Below are 21,454 nucleotides of genomic sequence, written 5' to 3' on the forward strand. Positions count from 1 at the left end.
GGATGTTTAAGGGGCCCCGCCGGCTCCTACAAACTCTGCTGTCTGAGCCGCTCACGCCCCGGCCCCTTGGCCCGGCCCGCTGGCCTCGAGCCCCCGCCCAGCGCCGCCCCGCCCCGGGCCGCCCCGCCCCCAGCCCCCGAGCCCCCGCCCGCGCCGCCCCGCGCCGCCCCGCTGCCGCCCCCCCGTGGCCGCCGCGAGCCGCCCTCCCGCCCCCCGCTGCCGCCCCCCCGTGGCCGCCCCGCGCAGCCTCCCGCCGCGCCGCGGGCCCGCTCCCTCGCCCGCTGACGTCACCGCATTCCCGTCCCGGCTCCTCCCGCCTGCAGCTGCAGTGACGGGCGAGCCGGGCCCGGTGGCGGAGAGGACGTGCGGGCCGCCGCGCCGAGCCCGTCCCAGCCGAGGCCGGCTCCCCGGGCGGCTCGGGTGACAGCGTCGCGGCCGCCGGGCGCAGCGCGGGACACGCGCCGGGCACAGCCGAGCGCCGGGCGGACGCTTCGGCCCAGACGCGGCGAAGATGGCTGATGACTTCGGCTTCTTCTCGTCGTCGGAGAGCGGGGCCCCCGAGGCGGCCGAGGAGGACCCGGCGGCCGCCTTCCTGGCCCAGCAGGAGAGCGAGATCGCGGGCATAGAGAACGACGAGGGCTTCGGGGCACCCGCCGGCAGCCATGCGGCCCTCGCGCAGCCGGGACCCGCGGGCGGGGGTGAGTCGGTGCCGGGGCCCGAGATCCGGGGGCCTGGGGCTCGCGCCCTCGTGCCGCGCTGCGCAGACCGGGCCCGGGGCCCTGCGGGGGCGTGAACGGGGCCTGCGGGGCGGTCGGGAGCAGGCCCCGGGCTGTGTGCGTTTGAGAGGGACCTGGTGGAGATGGGGAGGAATCTTTGTGGAGAGCTTCATCCGAGGCCCTGCCTGCCCGGGACCGGGGACCCCGTGGCTCCGCGGACAGGAATTTGGCATGACATTCCATCCCAGGGCCAGCTCCACCACTGCCGGCTCTGCAGTCCAGCACAGCCCAGCCCTCGGAGTCCCCGCCTGAGCCTCCCCTTTGCCTGGTTGTCCCAGGCTCCCAGCTCGGCCCTGCGGGGATGGGCAGAACCACAGACCTCCGAGCCCCTCGGTCTGAGCTCTTTTCCACAGCCGGCCAAACAGGGGAATGCTGGGTGCTTCAAGAACACGCAAACCCCCCTGCATCCTGCAGGCACTGGGCTAGGCACCTCACATGCATTATTGAACCTATTTCAGAGATGGCAAAACTGAGGCTCCAAAGGTACACTTCTGAAACAACTAGTAACTGGCGGTGAAGATTTAAACCTGTTTCTGTCAGACTTGAAAGGGTCTCCTCCTGACCACACTGCCTTCCATACACCTGGCTCTGAGTTAGATACCAAGGTGGGGGCAAGAGCACAAAGGGCTGCAGTCAGATGTGGTCCTGCCCTCCTGAGGTTTCTATTAACCATCTTCTAAAGGGAGTCCAGGGCTACTGAGTTTAGTTTTAGATCTGGGTTCAGGACCTATCACAGGGGTGATAGCATTTTCATCAATGATATTCCTGTCCTGGTTCTGGCCGGGAAGAACAGTTTCTTAAAATATGTAATTAAAAAGTAGATAGCTTCATGGGTGCATCTAAAACAGCCAGTGCTGTTGTCATTTTGGTGGGGGTTTATGGGCCTATTGGAATAAGCACTAGCTTACTTTTTTTTTTTTTTTTAAGCATTTACAAGTTAGGTTCCCTGTAGTCATATTTGTTTTTTTTTTTTGTCATATTTGTATTTATCCAACCTTTACTGAGTGTCTACTGTGTGCCAGGACCACTGGAGATACAGAAATGAATAAGATAAAGTTTCTGTGGCTTGAGGAGCTTGAAACATCTCCAAATCTCTTGATATAATAAATGTAACAAGCCCTTTGTAACATCTAAGAAACTGGAGGCCCAGGGAGCCTGAGTGTCTTGCTCCAAGTCATACAGCCATGAGTGACAGATCTGGGACTTGATCCGAGCCCTCTCAACTCTGGGCCTCACACTCTTTCAAATGCTGTAGCAGTCACCCTAGGAGGTGATGGGTTGGAGGGGTAGCTTTTGCCAACCCAGCTGATAGTGGAGGGCTTCTGAAGCAGCAGCTCCTGGCACCTTGGCATGGATCCTCACATCCCAGGGAGTTCCTAGGAAATGCCTGTGTGTTTCATTATTCATTAGTCCACACTGCCTCTGTGAAACCACCAGCTTTCTCAGTCTGGTGTGCCCTGGAGGAGGTCCTGCTGAGAGGAGCTGATACCAGAACCCCTTGAGAGAGAAAGGCAGGTAGAACTTAGCCTGAGGGCAGTCAGAGCCACCTGGGAGTTGAGCAGGTTGTGGTGTCTTCCAGGACAGTGGGGCTCTAGGGGCTCACAGCCTGGATAGGAGGTTCTCTCTGTGGCAGGGGTAGGGCACAGATTGACCCCAGACCCAAGAGGACAGGGAGAGAAGCAGAGACATGGCCCTCTGAAGGTCTTCCAGACTCCTACCTCTGAAGCTGCAAAAGTTCGGCTGCCCTCCTAAGTGGGGCCTGAGGATCAGGGAGGTATTATGGGATGGTGGCTCAGTAAGTGGCCAGACAGGATGGAATTGATCTGACCTTTCTAGGCCTAGATGGTGCTGAGCAAGTAATCTTCCCCGACCGGTAATGAGTGCCAGAAGCTTGGATGGGGAGGAGGAAAACTGCCTTGGCCTGCTGGGAGCTGGGAGAAGCTGGCTTCTGGAGCTGCCACCAATCAACACCTCTGAGTCTGTTCTCCTACGTGATGCCCCTGTGCTGAGTGCCCGGCTGTTGGGTTCCCTGCTAGCCCTGGGGAAAAAGGTGTCTGATATAAGCCTGAGCCATGTTGAGTCTCTCCTCTGGGGCTGGGATCTGGGGCCAGCCTGAGCAACGGACACTTTGTTTCCATTCGTCAGCCTTGGGTAGGGCCCAGCAGGTTTACATTTTTACACCCAGATTTCTGAGCCCGGTCCTGGCTCTGCCCCTGACTTGCCTAGTCAGTTCCTGGCAAGCCAGTTTCCCCTGCTGGGCCTCAGTAAGCTCCCAGGAATGTTCTGGACCCTCTCTGTCCTTATTCCAAAAGGGGTCAGGAATCTGAGAGAAGCAATGCCCATGGGGTTTGTCCGTGGGACTCATATCTGCTGGGCTTCTGTTCTGGAGACCTCTGAATGCAAACATATGATTGTAAATGTGCAATAACCAGAAAGCACTGTGGGAACAGATACTCAGTTCTGTGTGTGGGTGTGTGGATTCTCAAAGAGGCTGAAATTTCATCTCCAGAAGAATGTTCACAGGACTGAGAAACTGAGGCAGAGAGACTTTCTGAAGGCCAGGGTGGGCACCAGGACTGTGGACCAGCGGCCCAAGACTGGTCTGGTCTGAGTGGTGTGGAGCGGGGCTGCTTCTACTCCAGAAAGGTCAAGCATACAGCCTGGCATCATTGTGAATGAACACTGATAATGTTGGGTCCTGGTAGAGGAGCCCCTTTGCAGAAGATGCTGCCACTAAAACCCCATCAGCCCCAGCCCAACTTAGAGACCAAGCCACCTATGCAGGAGTAACCCTAAATTGAAAGAGCAGGGATGACAGATGACATAGTTGGTCAGAATCAATCCCTGTTTGAAAATTTATATGAATCAGGGATTATTTCCATGAAATTAAGTATCCCTCCTTTCCATTCCCAGGCTGAAATAATGGTGGCTCCTGCTTAAAGCCATATCTGGCTAGTAAAGGTATAGTTGTCCATCTATGGGAAGCTCATGTGGTTTCCTGTGGCTCTTTGCTGGGAGGCATCAACAGTTTCTGAGAGGCCTTAGGCAGGCCTTGCAGGTAACAGTGGACTCCAAAGAACAGTTCGTTTTTCATTTAGCTAACACTGACGGCTCACCTATTCTGTGCAGGAACCCTTAGGAACTGAATAGGATACAGAGCCTGGCTTGACAGGGAATGCATGACCCTTGGGAGGTCACAAATAATTGCATAAGAGGGTGGGAAATGCTGTACAATCTTGTGGGATATCCCAGAGGTGAGACCTTTCTCCAGTGCCTAGAGAAGTAGGGGAAGTAATGGAGGGCTTCCTAGAGGATGTGACCTGTGAACTGGGTCTTGGAGAATGACTGACTCCCAAAGAGCATTCTTTAGAGAGAGGAGGAGGAAGAAAGGCATGGCATGCAGCCCAGTGTGTTTAGGGAAGGAGGAAACCAGAATAGGGTTGTTTGTTTGTTTGTTTGTTTATTTTTAAAGAGTTTTTTATTAGAGCACATGTGCAAAGTAGGAAGTGGCAGAGGGAGAGGGAGAAAGAGTTTCAAGCAGACTCCTCACTAAGCACAGAGCCCGACACTGGGCTTGACACCCTTGATCTCATGACCCTGAGATCATGACCCCAGCCAAAACCAAGAGTCAGATGCCCAACCAACTGTACCAACCAGGTGTCCCCCAGAAAAGAGTTTGTGAGTGGGACTGGTGGGAAGTGAGGCAGGAAAGTAGGCAGGGCCCAAGCGTAGAGGTTCTCACGTGCTATGGTCTGAGGTTTGACGTCCTATTCAACAAATATTTATTGAGTCCTATTATGTGTCAGGCACTGTTTTAGATGCTGGGCATCGGACAAAACAAAGTCCCTGCCCTCACAAGGGGCCATTCAAGTGGGGAAGATAGATGATAAGCACATATACAAATAAGCGTACCAGACTGTTGCAGGGGCAAGAGGGGTAAATGTCCCAGCTGGTCGGGGAAGGCCCCTACTAAGACAACGTTTGAACAGAGGCCGAAGGGAGTGAGGGAACAGTGGATATGGGTAGGAAGGCCTTCCAGGCAGAGGGAAAGTACCTGCTGAGTTCCCAGGGCAGAAGCAGACTCCATAGTCCACTGTGGTCCCTGGTAGGTGGGTTTCTTTTTTGGTTTATTATATTTTTAAGCCAAGAAGTGATGTAGGTAAGTGTACGCTTTACAAAATGTCAGCCCTGGTGGTTGGTTTGTTTTTTTTTTTTTATTTTTTTTAATTTTTATTTATTCATGATAGGCACACAGTGAGAGAGAGAGAGGCAGAGACACAGGCAGAGGGAGAAGCAGGCTCCATGCACCGGGAGCCCGATGTGGGATTCGATCCCGGATCTCCAGGATCGCGCCCTGGGCCAAAGGCAGGCGCCAAACCGCTGCGCCACCCAGGGATCCCTGGTGGTTGGTTTGAAAGAGGGTTGGGAGAGGGTAAAGCTGGAGTCAGGGAGGCCTATGAGTAGACGAAAGCCATGTGCTCTTTTTTCTGATGCATTCATTCATGTTTATTTTAAACATAAGCTTCTGAGCCGTTGCTAAGTCTTGTGTACCATGCACACCTCTGGGGAAGACAGTGGCGAGGAGGAAGGACCCAGGTATGGCCCTCTAGGTGTTTGCCACTAGCAGAGCAGACAGACTGAATGGGGGACAGAGAGCAGAGGGCAACATTGAGAGTGTTGCAGCAAAAGCCACAGGAATCTGTGACTAATCAGCTGTCAGGGAAAGGGACCGGGAGGAGTCACTGTTGAAGGCAAAAGAAAATCCTTCTGGGAGGAACAAAGGGAGGAAACATAGGGGCTGCAGTTCCTGCTCTCCAGGTGGAGCAGTTGCTCAAGGCACCGCGGGGACAGGCAGTGACGCGCTAAGCCCCTCTTCTTAGCTCCAGCAGACACCGCCCTGAGCCCTGAGCCCGCAGCGCCTCTGCCTGCCCACCAAGCACAGGCCCCACAATCAGCCCAGTCCTAGCCATGGCCAAGCATAAATTACTTTCAGGTAGGTGAGGGCTGTTGCTGGCTGGGCAGCTGTTGCCAATCACAAAGCCTCTCCGAGCCTCAGTTCGAGCTGTAAAATGGGATGATAACTTCATCACAAGGTTGGTGAGAATCAAGTGTGACAATGGCCATGAGAAGGCATTGTGAACAGTTACAGATTGAGCCCAACTTATTTATGTATCCAGAATGCCTGCACGGGGAGGGGGTGCGAATACAGGCATGGACATAGAGGTCACTTGGGATGCTCATGTGGGACCATGCATTCTGTGCTTGCTTTAAGCTGAGTAATGGATACTGCCATGTCTTTGTTCTCTCTCTAGCTGGTTCTGAGGATATGGGGACCACGATCAATGGAGATGTGTTTCAGGTAAGCAAGATTCTATCATAGCAGTGGTAGAGACTGACAGCCTGGGTCTCAGTAACTTATGGCCCCATCATCAGTAGGATTAGGGCTCCAAGTTATTCTATTCACTATGACTGATGCACTGGGGTGGGAACATAAAGGGTTTTGACCTCTTTTCTTTCTTTCTTTTTCTTCTGTCATGTTGGGGAAGGGCACAAAGAATAAGCACCACAATAGCTAGGGATTGATGGTGTATGGCCTCAGGTAGCCCATGGTGATGTCCAGCAGGAAGAGATAAAGTGGCCCACAGTGGCATGGTGCCCACTGGCCCCTGCACGCATGTGTGCCACTGGTGGGAAGCTGAACTGAGTGGCCATCTCTAATGTGTCTGAGCATTTTAAGTGGACAGGTCTTTGATCCAGAGATTCCACTTCTTAGAATATTCCCTAAGGGAGGAATTGGACAAGGACTCCCAGATCTTTGCAGGATTATTATTATTTATTTGAGAGAGAGGGAGAGAGTACAGGGAGAGGAGCAGAGGGAGAAGGACAAGCAGACTACCCCTTGAGCAGGGAGCCTAACGTGGGGCTTGATCCCAGGACCCTGAGATCATGAACTGAGCCAAAGGCAGATGCTCAACACACTGAGCCATCCAGGCGCCCCTGCAGGATTATAGCAGACTATGTTCAGAGCATAGTATAACATACACAGAAGTTGAATCACTATGTCCTACACCTGCAATTAATGTAACATTGTATGTTAACTCTATTCAAATAAAAAGTAAAAAAAAAAAAAAAAAGAACAAACTAGAAAGAATTTAAGTGTCCAGGTCAAGGGCCTGGGTGGGTAGGTAAATTGGAAAACCACGCTCTTCAAAAGAGCAATCAGAGCTTTCTGTATTGACATGAAACGATGCCCATAATATATCAAGTGGAAAAGCCCCTTTACAGTATTATATGCACAGTGTAGTCCAGTTTTTTATTTTAGAAATACATTTGCACAAAATATCTGAAAGGATGTGCAATGGCTGTTAACATTGTTAACAGTGCTAACTGGCTGCTGACTGGCTGCTAACTGGCTGTTAGCAGTGGTTAGCCCTGAGCTAGAGGGGTGAGATAAGAAAAAGAAAAGGCTTTTACTTTCACTGGACTGTTTTATTTTATTTATTTATTTTTTTAATTTTTATTTATTTATGATAGTCACAGAGAGAGAGAGAGAGAGAGAGGCAGAGACACAGGCAGAGGGAGAAGCAGGCTCCATGCACCGGGAGCCCGACGTGGGATTCGATCCCGGGTCTCCAGGATCGCGCCCTGGGCCAACGGCAGGCGCCAAACCGCTGCGCCACCCAGGGATCCCCACTGGACTGTTTTAAAATTCCTCATAATGACCTTGTATACCCCTCCACCCACCCCCCACAACACCTAGTAAGGATATTTCTAGTTAGACTACTTCTTTCTGTACCCACCTACCCCACTCCCCTCCTTTATACACAAATCAGTTTAAGAGTCCTTACACTGGGAGAAGTTGGACCTCAGATGGCATTCCCGGGACCCCACAGATGCAACATTTCCCCTGACCCATGCTTGGGTAGGGTGAAGTCTTCACCAGATGAGGCTTCATTCCCACTGAACTAGTCAAAGAGCTTGACCCCTGGGGCTGCAGCTACAGGATCTCCTGAGCTCTACCCTACTGAGGAGCTGGCCTCCCAAATCCTCAGTGGGGAATAAACAATACTTTCTTATGTAAGAGGGATGGGCTGGTACCTTACACAGGGAACCTAGCCAAGTCTCATTTCTGGAAAATTACTCAACTATCAGCAAGCTAGAAAAGTCGGTCTCTAGGACTTTAGGAGCTTTGTGTCCTCTTGGGCCTGAGAGAACCCACTAAGCAGCATTTAATTCTGTACAGTCTGGTAAATCATTGAGACCCAGGCTGCCCCTATCCTGGGCACACTCAAAAGGACTTCGCCTGACCCAAAAGGTCTGTGTCCTGAAGTGGACCTGGAGCTGGAGGTACACTTAACACTGCAGAAATATCTCGAACACTACGAGCAAGATGATTTCCCCTTTCTATAAGTTAGGGTTTTTGAGGCTTCTCCATCCCTGACTGCCCAGCCTTACTCTCTCTTTGGTGGATACAGGAGACCCCAGGCCTCCTTCCCATCTCAGTGGGAACTTTTATTCTCACTGCTACTAATAGCCTATGCACATTTATTTGTAAATCATTTCACTCCATGTCCTCCTTGAATCCTGACAGGCAGGAGAGGGGTCAGGAAGTAGGTAAGTCACTCAGGAAGTTAGAGGCAAAGCTCAGGTTCTCCTAGACCTCCTGCCCCTGATCTGTTGGTGGAACTGGCTGGCCACAATGGCTGGATCTTAGATAGAGAGACCTGCTGACTTTTGTAGAATTGACCATCGACCAGGGTCTGGTTTGTGTTGCAGGAGGAAGGTGGGGGGAAGCCTTGCTTGTACATACCCAGTGGTTTCAAGGATCCTAGGCAGAGCTTTCTTGCTATGTTTCTTATTCTTTCCTGGCAACCTCTGGCCCACCAGGGGTCTGGCTATAAACCTGGTCCTCAAGGTGTAAGAATAAGTCTGCCCGCACCTAGTCCAGTTCCATCTGGCACTGCCAGGGACAGGGATAGAAGGCCCCTGCAGGACTCCCTCCTCCTGCACAAACTCTCTCTCCTCCCACGCACTGCCATCATCCCCCTCTGAGCTACTTAGTGGAATCAGCAGCTCAGCTTAGCTTAGCTTTAGCTGGACAATCCCAAAGACAGATATACCTCATTCTCCTGGCTGTCTCTGGAGTCACAGCACATCCTTCGCCAGCCTGACCCCTGGAGGTTCTCACAGTCATGTCCAGCAGAGGGTCCCTCAGGAGAGGGGTGCCAGGGAACTGGACCAACAGAAGCCCGGCTCTGACTGTAGCCTTTTGGTCCTGGTCATTTCTGGCCCCTTCCCTGTTGAGGTGGGGTGGGGGGCTCAGAGCATTCTTTCAGCCCCTGGGGAGCCTGCCTGGCCAGCTGGCCTGTGACCTGATTTCCTCTATGGGATACTAAGTGATTAAAGAGGAGCTATGCTATGTCCCCCCAACCTCACTGCTCACTGGCAGGGTCAGGGGCAGGAAAATTCGTCCAGAGTGGCCAGAGAAGAGGAGCCAGCAAAGTGCTTCTCGGGACTCAGCATGCTGTCAACACTGCTATGCTCTTCCAGGGCGGGGAAGACCGCTGCACAGGGTCTGCTGGGCCCAAAGGTGAACCACATAGCCCTGCTGGCCCTCACAGGTGCACATCCTCTGCAGGTTACAGGAGGCCCACAGCAGATATCCCATGCGGGCCCCACTTCACAGTCTGAGTGGGATGTCACCATTCCAATTTAATAGGTGATGAGACACAAGGAGCCCAGGGAAAGGACTTCTCAGAGGTCACACGTCCAGTGAGTGGCAAGAGGGGACTTAAAGCCCAGTCCCTCTGGTGCTGTGTGCCAGGCTGTCCCTGCACCCTCCACATTGCTTGCAGGCAGCCACTTGTCCCTCTACTTAGTCAACTCATATGCTGTTAGACCACTTATCGTGCTCAGGGCAGTGGATGCAGCAGCAAATATACCAGCTGTTGTCCTCAAAGAGCTTGCTTCTGATAGAGGACAGAGACCTGGAAAGAAGTAATGGTGGTGCGGGAAGGTAAGGGCTCAGGTACAGAGGTAGTATCAAGAACTAGGAGTCCAAGTTCTTAATGTGTCAGGCATCATCCAAGAGCTCTACATGTATTAATTAGTTCATTTCATCCTCCCAACAACCCTATGACGCAGGTTCTGTCATTGTCCCCATTTTACAGATCAAGAGGAGGATGCACAGGGAGGTTTAATAGCTCACTCTCATTACATAGCTGGGAAGAGCTGGGACTTGAACCTGGTTCTGGCTCCAGGTGCTGCACTCAGAGCGCAACAGGGAAGGGATGCTCGAAGTGGGCATGTACATGGTCTTGGCTGATAAAGAAGCATGTGCAAAGGTACAGAGGGTAAGGCAGTCTCTGTGGGCCTTGCCTGGAGCCTGGGGCCTGCCACAGACGATGGTGTGCTGAGGGAGCCCAGAGAGGCCAAAGCTACAGGGATGGTGTGATGGGAGGGGAGTGCCCCCACCCCCACCCTGGAGCAGCTCCCAGCTAGAGCCTGTTAGTGGGTGGTGCTGCTGGTATACAAGTGGAGGAGGCAAGTCTAGCTTAGCCAAGCTTCACACCCTGAGCCTCAGGCATAGCTACCTCTGAGCACAATGTGCTTGGAATAACACTGAGCTGTACACCTGGATATGTGGTGCCCGTGGATTTGCAGTGCGGCTGCTCTAGGGGCCTTGAGAAGCACCCACGGGGGTTTAAGTGGCCCTCAAGGCTGCTCCCGCACCCAGGCTGGGGTGCTGTGGTGGGCTGTGGCAGTAGAGTTTGGATGGGATCAGAAGGCCTGGGCTTCGTTGCTGGCTATCCCCAACCCAAGAGCTTGGACTACTCTCTTGGCTGCTCTGAGCTGATTTCTCACTTGTCAAAAGGGGATTCGAGGCCCTGCCCTGCTATCCCCGCAGGGCTGTTGGGAAAAGTGCTCTGCAGCCCAAGGAAGCTTCTTCTAAGTTCCTGGTCATGCTGAGGAGTGAGCTGAGGGGTGGTAGTGTGTGGGTGCAAGAGAGAGATGGGGGATGGGGCAGGGGGCACCTAGAGGAGTAGGCACCGGCTCTAATCTTGGGGAAGTAGACTCACGGGGAAGACAGAGTGCTTCACAAACCACGTGATGCACAAGTGACTTAGGTCCCTGCTGCGTGGCTGGTAGGTTCACACCCAGGAATTCAGTTGGAATCTCGGCTCTGCCAGTTCCCGGCTGGGTGACCTTGGGACTCTGGAGCTAGAGTTTCTCTACCTGTAAAACACAGATGATGAAATCCATCGTGTAGGGTTGTAAAGATCAAAGAGAACTATTTAATTGTGATTTCTCTCCAAGCTTTAAAGCCCTATAACCTGGTAATCTTAGTTTAGGGTAGGCCTTATGGAGGTGGTGGGCCTGAAGGACAGCAGTGCGACAAAACTCCTGCCCAAGAGACCCTTCTCCAGCCCACATCCCGCCACCCCTTCTCCCATGCCTGGAAACATTACTTGTACTCAAGAGTTTCCCAAAGGCACTGGCCCTACAGGGACCTTACACTGTCGGTTCTGGTCTAAAATGGCCTTTCCCTGTCTCTTCCCATCCTCCTCTGCCCCAGACTGGAATGACCGTGTCCTCCCTTGTCCCTGCTCTTTACCTGGCCTGTGTTAGAGTGTGTACCCCAGTCACGGTCCTCGTTTGTGAGGGACTACCCCTGCCAAACTCCCAAGGGACAGGTTGTCTTGTTCATCACTGTTCCCAAGCCTGAGCATATGCTGCTTCATTCAATAAATGTTCTAGAGATCATCCTACAGCCAGGACTTCCCTGTTCTAGATACTACACAGAGACAGGCAGTCTCAGTCCTTATGGGGCTCACTTTCTTGGGGCTGGGGCACAGGGGTGGAGACAGTAAACATGTAAACAAGTCATTTCAGGTAGCCAGCAGTGCCATGAAGAAAATGAAACAACACCTCAATAAACACATATACAGAAGTAACTGCAGTTATTTACACATGGGACATGCTCTAGGATCGGGTAGGTAGGGGCGCCTGGTGGCTTGGCCTCAGAACAGGGTTGTTCCTGGAAGGGGACAGGGTGGGGCACACTCAACATTAGCCATTGGCTTGTGTTCTCCAGATTAGAGCCCTGGAAGGGCCCCTTGGGTGTGGTGAGAGACTCTCTAAATTGAAGTGTAATGCTGTGCCAGAAACTGGAATAAGGCAGTGCTCCACTGGTCCCACCCAAGGGTGGGCCTCACTCCAGGGAGGTGCCGGGCTACACACCCTGCCCTGGGTCTGCCCTTCCCTCTCCCCGCAGACAGCTGGAGACGGCAGCCCTTGTGTTCCCACTGTGTGCCCCTTCACCCTGGCTGCCCACACACCTTTCAGCAAATGTTTACCTAGAACCTCCTCCGACCTGGGTGCATCTGGCTCCTGGGATGTTTATCCACGCAGTCACTGCTTATTGAGCACTGATGGTGCCAATGGCAGTGAGGAGCACCCCTGACACAGGGCAACACCAGACACTGTCTTGTGGGGAGAGGACTTTAAGCACCAATGTTCTTGATTTTTTTTAAAAAAGATTTTATTTATTTATTTGAGAAAGAGCACAAGTGGCGGGGAGGGGACAGAGGGAGAAGGAGAAGCAAGCTCCCCACTCAGTGAGGAGTCCAGTGTGGGGCTCCATCCCAGGACCCCGGGATCGTGACCGGAGATGAAGGCAGACATCCAACAGACTGAGCCACCCAGGTGCCCCTGTTCCTGACAGTTTTGATGAGTGCTTGAAGGAGGAGCACAGGGAAAGACGAAAGGATGGAGCAGGGGTTGAGAGGCTATAAACAAGGTCCTGCTCTGCCCACTGGGAGCTCCTAGTCCAGCAGGGAGACACTCATGCAGAAGGTGAAGGCGGTGACAGAGCAGAGAGATGAAGGGGTGTGAAATCTGCCGAGGGGGGTGGATATCCTAGAGCTGGCAACTTTAGAGGGTGGAAGAAGATTTCATCAGCTGGAGAAGGGAGGGGAGGGAAACAATTCCAGCTAAAGCAGGAGGAGCCAGAGGCTGGCAGCAGGAGTGTGTGGGGGTGTGCGCAGACTGGAATGTGTGGGGCTGAGTGGCAGGAGATGGGGCTGGGCTGGAAAGGGTCTCTGGCTTTGCGAGACCAGAGGGGAGTCACATCCTTGCCGGCTGTATTCTCAGCCCCCAGCACTTGGAGTCCCTAGCTATGGCAGGCAGTGCAGGGAAGTGGGCAGGGCCCTGGCCAGGGAGTCTGAGGCTTGGACACCTGGCACCACATCATGCCATCTCTCCTGGCCTCAATTTCTTCCCCTAGAAGATGAGAATGAATAATAATAATTCTAGCTACCACTCACTGAGCCATCACTCCACACGGGGCCCTCTTCTAGATGTCTTACAAAAACTGTCACGTCAAATCTTCACAAGGCAGAGGTAGTTTTATCATTATTCTCATTTTTGGATGAGAAATCTGAGGCCTAGCAAGGTTGAGCAACTTGTCCCTGCTACACATACATCTAGTAAGCCATGGAGATGGGATCTGAACCCAGACAGTCTGGCTGCAGAGTCCAGATTCACCACTGTGTGATCTTAGTCGTGGCCGTCCTGCCTGTCTCGGGGCTGCCTGTTCACTCAGCAGATGTTTACAGAGTATCTTCTGTGTGCCAGGCACTGTGCTGGGCAAAGGGGACGCAGTGATGAGCAGGCTGGACAAGGACCCTGCTGTCACAAAGGTGACATTCTGATGGAGAAGGCAGACAGTGGACAAGCAAACATATCATAAAGTGAGGTAATTTCCAACTGTGGAAGTGCTAGCAGTGAATAAGCCTACAAGAGAGACTTTAATAACAGTAACACGGACTCAACTGTGTGCCAAGAAGTATTTAAGATTCTTTACATTTTTAAGTTCATTTCATTTCATCCTTCTATCAGTGTTGAGTGGATATTATTATTATTTTAAGATTTAATTAATTTTGGGCAGCCTGGGTGGCTCAGTGGTTTAGCGCCGCCTTCAGGCCACAGTGTGATCCTGGAGACTCGGGATCGAGTCCCGAGTCGGGCTCCCTGCATGGAGCTTGCTTCTCCCTCTTCCTGTGTCTCTGCCTCTCTCTCTCTCTCTCTCTCTCTGTGTCTCTCATGAATAAATAAATAAAATGTTTTAAAAATATATTTAATTAATTAGTTTACTTGAGAAAGAGAGACAGCATGAGTAGGTAGAAGGGGCAGAGAGAGAAGGAGAGAATCTCAAGCAGACTTTATGCAGAGTGTGAAGCCTGATGCGGGGCTTAATCCCAGGACCCTGGGATCACAACCTGAGCTGAAACCAAGAGACAGATGCTTAACTGACTGCACCACCCAGGGGCCTCAAGGAGTGGATACTCTTACTGAGCCTGCTTCCTAATGAGGGAGGTGAGGCACACAGAGGCCATGTCACTCACCCAGGATCCCCCACTGGGGAGAGCCGCTGGCAAAAGGCACAATGACAATAAAGGCAGAGTATAGTCACAGGAGGCAGCAGGTGGGAGGTTGCTGGAGACCCCTGAGGCAGCCACATGTGGGGGGTGTCCAGGTACTCAGTAAGCAGAGGCAACAGGGCAGGTGTGCAGGATGTTCACACCGGTGTGTGTTTGTGCCCTAGGAGGCTAACGGTCCAGCGGATGGCTATGCAGCCATTGCCCAGGCTGACAGACTGACTCAGGAACCTGAGAGCATCCGCAAGTGGAGAGAGGAGCAGAGGAAACGGTTGCAGGAGCTGGGTAAGTACAGGGCTGAGGCTGGGAGCAGCTCCCAGCTGCGTTGGCTCTTTGGGACACGTGGGGGTGGGGAAGCCTTAGGGTACAGGACCCCCCCACCCCTGTACTGCCTTAATGGGGTATTGGGTGAGGATGGGCCCTGAGGTTGCCTGCTGGGGGCTGATGGGAGGAGTAGCTGGGACAGCTGTGCCCTCACATTCCCACTGGAAAGCTGCCACTTACTCTGCTGTGGGGGTCACAGATGCTGCCTCCAAGGTGACAGAACAGGAGTGGCGGGAAAAAGCCAAGAAGGACCTGGAGGAGTGGAACCAGCGTCAGAGTGAACAAGTTGAGAAGAACAAGATCAATAACCGGTGAGAGGAGCTATGGGGACAGGAGAGGAGTGTGGGGACATGAGGGGAGCTATAGGGACATGAGGGGGCTGTGGGGACATGAGAGGAGGTACAGGGACATGAGGGGGCTATGGGAATATGAGGGGACTTGAGGACAAGAAGCCAGCCATGTGGACAGTGAGAGAAGTTATGAGATGACCGTCTTGAGGCTAGATGATTTGGTGGCAAGAACATAAAGGAGAAAAAAAAAAAAAAAGAACATAAAGGAGAAGCTGAAGCCCTTGGGACTGCTTCCTCAGTTGCTGTGGAGTTCAGAGCCCTTCAGAGGTGGTTCACTGTTGAGCTGTCATATCACCATGACAGGGAAGCAAGTTCTGCAGTCAGCAGAAGAGGTCTCAGGACCGTGGCACGGGAGCCAGACTGCCCAGGGCCCAGCAGTTAGTGTCACAGAAAGCACAGGCCTGGTGGGGAGTGAAGAACCAACCTGGGTACAGGATTGTACTGCTTGTAGAAATGACAATGCTTCACCCCAGAGAGGCTAAAGAGTAAAAGGAAATTAGTGGCCTGTAAAACAGAAAAGGCCAGGGGTGGGACTGCAGTACTAGGCTCAGGGGCTCAGACAAAGTCACCTGGCACTCACTTTTACTGTCTCTCCATGCCACTTTTCTCTCTTGCCCTGGAATGGGGCAGGGTGGGGGGAGAGATGGCCACCATCAGCTCCAGCCTTCTGCTGTACTCTTTTGGCAACCTCTATGAACATAACATCTTGCTCCCACAGCTCTAGCTGAAATCCTTGATCTGACCCTTATTGGTTTGGTGTGGGTCCTGTGCCCATCCCGGGTCCAGAGATTGTACCAGGGGAGGGACTCTGTGATGGACCCAGCCTTGGCCATAGTCCCATTCCTTAGGTTGTGCACGGAGTCATTCTCACCCAAACCACAGGGACTAAAGTGGAGCCAGCCTGATCCTGCCAAAGACGATCAGGGTGCTCTTCCTGGGAAGAAGGGGGATGGATATGGCAGGCAAAGATAGCGATGCCCACCAAAGGGCACTTCCATAGAAATGGTCTCAGACCACTTCTGAGAGTCTGGCCACCATCTCTGCCCTTGAGGCTGTGTCCTTCAGGGTACCTGGCTTGCACGGAAGGGCATGCCAGGCTCTTGGTTGGGCACTGCGGAGACAGAGCAGAGAGGGACGCACTCTGTATCCTTGAAGAGCTTGGAAAAGAGAAGCACACATGTGCTGGTGAACTCACACTAGGCCTCTCTACAGGAAGGCTGTGGAAGCAAGGGTTGTGGTAGGAGAAGGACCTCCGTGTCTAGGACCTGGGCTTTGAAAGGTGACTGGAAATTCATTAGGGCAGGGTTGGGGAGACCAGGGAACAGCATAATATAAAAGGCTGTTGTGTTTTGGGCCCCAGGAAGTCAGGGAGTGGCAGGAGAGAAGGCAAGAATGAGGGGTCATGTGTGGAGGACCTCTAGTAACCGGGTTGGACAGACAGGGGTGGTGAGGAGCCACAGAAGGTTTGTGAACAGAAGTAGTATGGTCAGGGCAGTTTTAGAAAAGGCACACAAGCCGTGGAGGATCCCTGCTCTCCTCTCTGGGTTGTGGTTAGTTGCTGAGACTTACAGGACTGTGCTTCCTAATGCTCTCCAACTAGAGGTACTAATGCTGTCTCCCTTTCTCTTTAACCCTCCGCCTGTCTGTCTTGCCATCTGTCTTCCCCCACCTAACCCTTTCCTCTCAAGGATCGCTGACAAAGCATTCTACCAGCAGCCAGATGCTGATATCATCGGCTATGTGTACGTGTCTCCTTTGCTCCTGTCAGGGGGAGTGGGAGAGGACAAGGGCCCATGTGTATGGCTTGAGTGTCCTGCTTGTCGGGTATAAATGAGTATGGCCAGGCAGGGGCCCAGGGGGTGGCAGAGCAATGACCAGAGCAGGAGGTGGTGCAGGCACCCACTTTCACTTCTATCCCTGCAGCAAATGTTCATTGAGCATCTATTCTGCCTGAAGACAGCTTTGCTAAATCAGAGCAAAGAAAAAGAATGCACTGGCCATCCCAGGTGGGAGGGGCAAATGGCAAATAGCCTGACTCTGTCCTTTCGAGATGCCTCTTAGGGCTGGGAGGTGGGGTGAAGGAGTCTTCTGTTGAACAAAACTTTGAGTGCCAGAGCCATAAAAAAGATGCTCCCACTAATACCCCAGCCTCTCTCCTGCACTGCTCCTCCTCAAAGCTTCGGCCAGAGTTTGGCAACCAGACCCTGCCTAGACCACCGTGGGCCCCTCTCATGTGTTCCTGTTTGGGGGCTCGTCAGGACTGTGACTAATCTAGACCTGAGATGGCAGATGGTGCCCCAGTTGGTTAGTAGTTGACAGGGTTGGGAGGGTGAAGAGGAAGGAAAAGCAGTGACAAAAGTGTGATGTCTGACACGTGCGTGTGTGCCAAGTATTTGCTGTTCCTCCCTCTGAATTCACCCTCAGCGGGCCTCTGGTGCTGTCTGGGCTAACATTTCTCTCACAGAGCACTGGACCCACCAGAGAAACAGCCTTGTGGTCCTTCCTTCTGTCCACTCTCCCATCTGTTCAGTACTTACTGGCACTTGCCCAATGCCAGTCTGTTGGAACAGGAATAAGACAAGGCCTATCTCTACAAGTTGTTCATGGTCAGGAGAGTGTTGTCCTAAAGGCTGTGTGGAAGGACACACTGAGCCCTGGGAGCCACCATCTGCTGAGAGAGCTGGGGCAGGCTTCAGAGGCAGGACCTTCAGTTGGACTCTACAGTGTAAGAAGGGACGAGCTTGGTGCTGAGGGTGAGAAGAAAGCAAGGGCAGCTTCCATGAGTGGGCCATGGGGCCGTGGGGATGGCTGAACACCGAGGACAGGAGGTCGGCTCAGGGCTAGTTGCCAAATGCCTGTTGGGCCTGGTCTTAAAGCTGGGACTTGATTCTGAAAGCAGTGAACATCCATAGGAGGTTTCAAACAGAAGAATGGGGATGACAGGGGCATAAATGCTGGGCAATATTACCATAGGGGGTTCAGTGCTTGTCACCCTTGAGGAAATAGCACACAGGGCGGTTCTGAAGAGGAGAAGAGTCTAGACCAGTGCTTCTCAGACTTTTCTGTGCCTACGAATCACTGTTCAAAGGGACCTTGTTCAAAGGAGATTCTGATTTAGTAGGAGAGAACTTAGGTGAGACCATGATTCTGCATTTCCGGTGGGCTCTGTGGTAATATGATGCCAATGCTGCTGGATCACACACCACATACTGAACAGCAAGATTAGAGGACAGTCCCTTGTTGACCTACAGGGGACAGCTCTTAAGACAACACTCCCTCAGCGCCACTGGTCTTCCAGTGCCACAGAGCACTTTACTTTTTCCCAAGCCTGAACACATTTGCCACTTTGTTAGATTCTCAGGTCAGTAAGACAGATCAGCAAGGTGGAGGCTCTGATCCTCACTTTATAGGTTAGGAAATGAGTACACAAGAGGGGAAGGAAGATCACTAGGGAGGGGCCAGGTCACCTGATCCAGGGCAGCTCATCCTTCGCACAGCCTGTGGGGATCACTTGGAGAGCTCCCTCTCTGGCCTGTGGCAGAACTGATCCTGCATGAGATACAGAAAGGGCCACAAGGAGAGAAGGGCTTTCCAGGGACCCTTGCTGGCCAAATAGGACATAGACCCGGCCCTCTCCACTGAAGATCTTTTATTATCTTTTTCTTGATGAGTCCCACATTGGCATTTGTCCACTACACTGTATTTACTGTACATTGTTTCTCCATTGTTCCTTAACCAGTGGCTTCTAGAACTGCCCACCAGAACTTCTGAACTGATGAAGAAACCTACCAATTTTCAGCCTAACTTGATTTCATCCAAAAGCAAAGACTCCCATGGAATATTCCCCAGGCCGTGGCTCCATGGAGTAAAGTCATTCTGGGTGAAAAAGAGCTCTATAGTCAAATATACTTGGAATGTAGTAGATTCTATCTGCATCTGATACTCCACCTTGGAGGTTCGGGATGCACATTAATTAGCACATTTACAGACTGAAAGTCTTGCTTTGAAGAATCTCTTTAACTGGGTTTTCTTTTCTTTTCTTTCTTTTCTCTTCTCTTCTCTTCTCTTCTCTTCTCTTCTCTTCTCTTTCTTTCTTTCTCTTTCTTTCTCTTTCTTTCTTTCTTTCTTTCTTTCTTTCTTTCTTTCTTTCTTTCTTTCTTTCTTTCTTTCTTTCTTTCTTTCTTTCTTAAGATTTTCTTTATTTATTCATGAGAGAGACACAGAGAGGCACAGACACAGGCTGAGGGAGAATCAGGCTCCACACAGGGAGCCCGATGTGGGACTCAGTCCTGGGTCTCCAGGATCACACCCTGGGCGGAAGGCAGGCGCCAAACCGCTGAGCCACCTGGGCTGCCCTTAACTGAGTTTCCTTTTTTTTTTTTTTTTTTTTAATTTTTAAAATTTATTTATTTATGATAGTCACACAGAGAGAGAGAGAGAGGCAGAGACATAGGCAGAGGGAGAAGCAGGCTCCATGCACCGGGAGCCTGACGTGGGACTCGATCCCGGGTCTCCAGGATCGCGCCCTGGGCCAAAGGCAGGCGCTAAACCGCTGCGCCACCCAGGGATCCCGAGTTTTCTATGTATATTTGACTACAGCTCTTTTCTGGAGAACACTTATAGGGTCCACAGAACACTGAGGCAATGCTGAATCAGGCACTCTAGTTAGTAAGGTGGTTGGTCAATGTACTGCCTCCGCTAAGTTTTTGGGAATGTTTAAAATAGCTGAGGTACTGCATTAGTTCCTCCAAGAGTCTTTAGGTGTTGGGATTCCCAGTTTGGGAACTCTTGCTGGAGAGGTAATAAATAGAATGCTAGGCTGGGAAAGGGGTGGGGGAGGAAGAGGCTACTTTAGTTAGGGTGGCAAGGGAAGACCTTTCTGAGGAGGTGAGGCCTGCACTCAGACCTGAATGAAAAGTGACAAGCCATGAGCTGGTCTAGGGGAAAGTATTCAAGAAGAGGTGAAAGCAAGTGCAGAGGCCCTGAGGCAGGACCAAAGTAGGCTTCCTCTGATGGCTAGGCTGTTTTTGGGGCCTAGAACTCTGGATAGACCCCCCCCCCCCCCCCAGAGTGGGCCAGGCAAAGCAGCCTTCCTCAATGGGAGCAGAGCATCACTGATTCAGGGAAAAGGCAGACAGCAATGAAACCGCTTTCCTGTCTCTACCTGCAGGGCATCTGAGGAGGCTTTCGTGAAGGAATCCAAGGAGGAGACCCCCGGCACAGAGTGGGAGAAAGTGGCTCAGCTGTGTGACTTCAACCCCAAGAGCAGCAAGCAGTGCAAAGACGTGTCCCGCCTGCGCTCGGTGCTCATGTCCCTGAAGCAGACGCCACTGTCCCGCTAGGTGCCTGTCACAAGCATGGCCACAAAGCATGGGCTGGGCCTGAGCACAGGAGGAGCAGCTGCTTTGGCCAGGGGGGGCGTTGGTGGCTACAGCACCTCCAGCAGCTGCTACACGCAGCCTACTCTGTTCCTCCCCATCTTCTGGGGCTGGGAAGGGGAACCCTCCCCCTCTCACCTCATTCCCTCCTAGCCCTGTGGCCCAGCCCCTGACACCTCCTCTCAGTCCACAAAATTGTGACTGTCCCTCCTGACGTATTTTTTTTTTCTTGGCTTAAAGGGTGTGTTGTTAACTCTTTTTACACTTATTTATTATCATTCTCATTTCTCTGGAAGCCATAACTGGTGTCAGGGCTCAGTTTGTGCTTAGAATTTTCCCAGCTTCATGGCCTTGAGAGAAGGTGAGGCTATCCCCCTAGAAACCTTCCCAGCTGGAAGTGGATGTCTCAAACCTGTGTATGTCTGCTGCCTCCCTCTCCAGGAGGAAAGACAGCCTCTACTGGAATGCTTTTACAACCTTGCTCCTTTCTGATCCTTGAATAAGCCTGTGAGATAGGGATTCTGTTGTTGTCATCTTACAGCCATGGACACCAAGACTCCTGGAGAGCAGGAAGCTTTAAGTGGGAGGGAAGAGGCCAGACCGGAGGTTCCTGGTGGTAGCTCCCTCTGAGCCCAGGTCAGAGGCTGCTGAAGGTAGCTGCTGCTAGACTCCTTCCTTGGCTTTGGCCGATACCCTCTGGATATGGAAGACTCACTGCTCTCCGTCCTACAGCTGTGCCCCTCTGTGGAGCGGGAACAAATTACCAGTAACCACACCTTTCTCCTCCTCAGTAGAAGCTGCAAACAGGCTATGTTTAAGCCACTGTGACCTACACAATGTTTAAAAAGATTTGAGTAATTGCCAACTGTTTTTATTTTCCTAGAGCTGTCATAACAGAGTACCACTGTGTCTGGCTTAGAACAGAAATTTATTGTCTCACCATTCTGGGGTTCCAAATTCTGAAATCAAGGTGTCAATAGGACCACATTTCATCTGGAGGCACAAGGAAAGGATCTGTTGTGCAGGTTTCTCTCCCAGCTTCTGGCTGCCCTGGGCATTCTGACTTGAAGGTGCATCACTACAATCCTGAGTTCATCTTCATGTCATCTATTCATGTCTATCTTTGTCCACATTTTCCCTTTATAAGGACACTAGTCAGAGTGGATTAAGGCCCACCCTAATGCCCT

The 21,454-nt window shown here is 52.2% G+C and overlaps 1 protein-coding gene and 1 long non-coding RNA gene across 3 annotated transcripts; one reads left to right on the top strand and one right to left on the bottom strand.

The window, feature by feature from the left end:
- Positions 1 to 310: 310 nt before the first annotated feature.
- Positions 311 to 20,743, top strand: CLTB (clathrin light chain B). Of its 2 annotated transcripts, XM_038534705.1 has the most exons (6): positions 311 to 698; positions 6,089 to 6,135; positions 14,383 to 14,500; positions 14,739 to 14,850; positions 16,578 to 16,631; positions 20,060 to 20,743. In XM_038534705.1, the coding sequence occupies exons 1-6, from the start codon at positions 512 to 514 to the stop codon at positions 20,229 to 20,231; spliced, it is 690 nt and encodes a 229-aa protein (XP_038390633.1). In that variant the 5' UTR covers positions 311 to 511; the 3' UTR covers positions 20,232 to 20,743. The 2 variants fall into 2 exon arrangements, with proteins under 2 accessions (XP_038390633.1, XP_038390634.1); XM_038534706.1 differs by lacking the exon at positions 16,578 to 16,631.
- LOC111095534 lies at positions 9,842 to 18,951 on the bottom strand. Its single transcript, XR_005358151.1, has 2 exons — positions 14,720 to 18,951; positions 9,842 to 11,012 (listed from the first exon to the last, which is right to left on the bottom strand). It is a non-coding gene; the product is annotated as an uncharacterized LOC111095534 (long non-coding RNA).
- Positions 20,744 to 21,454: the final 711 nt, after the last annotated feature.

Source organism: Canis lupus, chromosome 4 (assembly GCF_011100685.1).
Source record: "Canis lupus familiaris isolate Mischka breed German Shepherd chromosome 4, alternate assembly UU_Cfam_GSD_1.0, whole genome shotgun sequence".
In the NCBI taxonomy this organism is placed as follows: domain Eukaryota; kingdom Metazoa; phylum Chordata; class Mammalia; order Carnivora; family Canidae; genus Canis; species Canis lupus.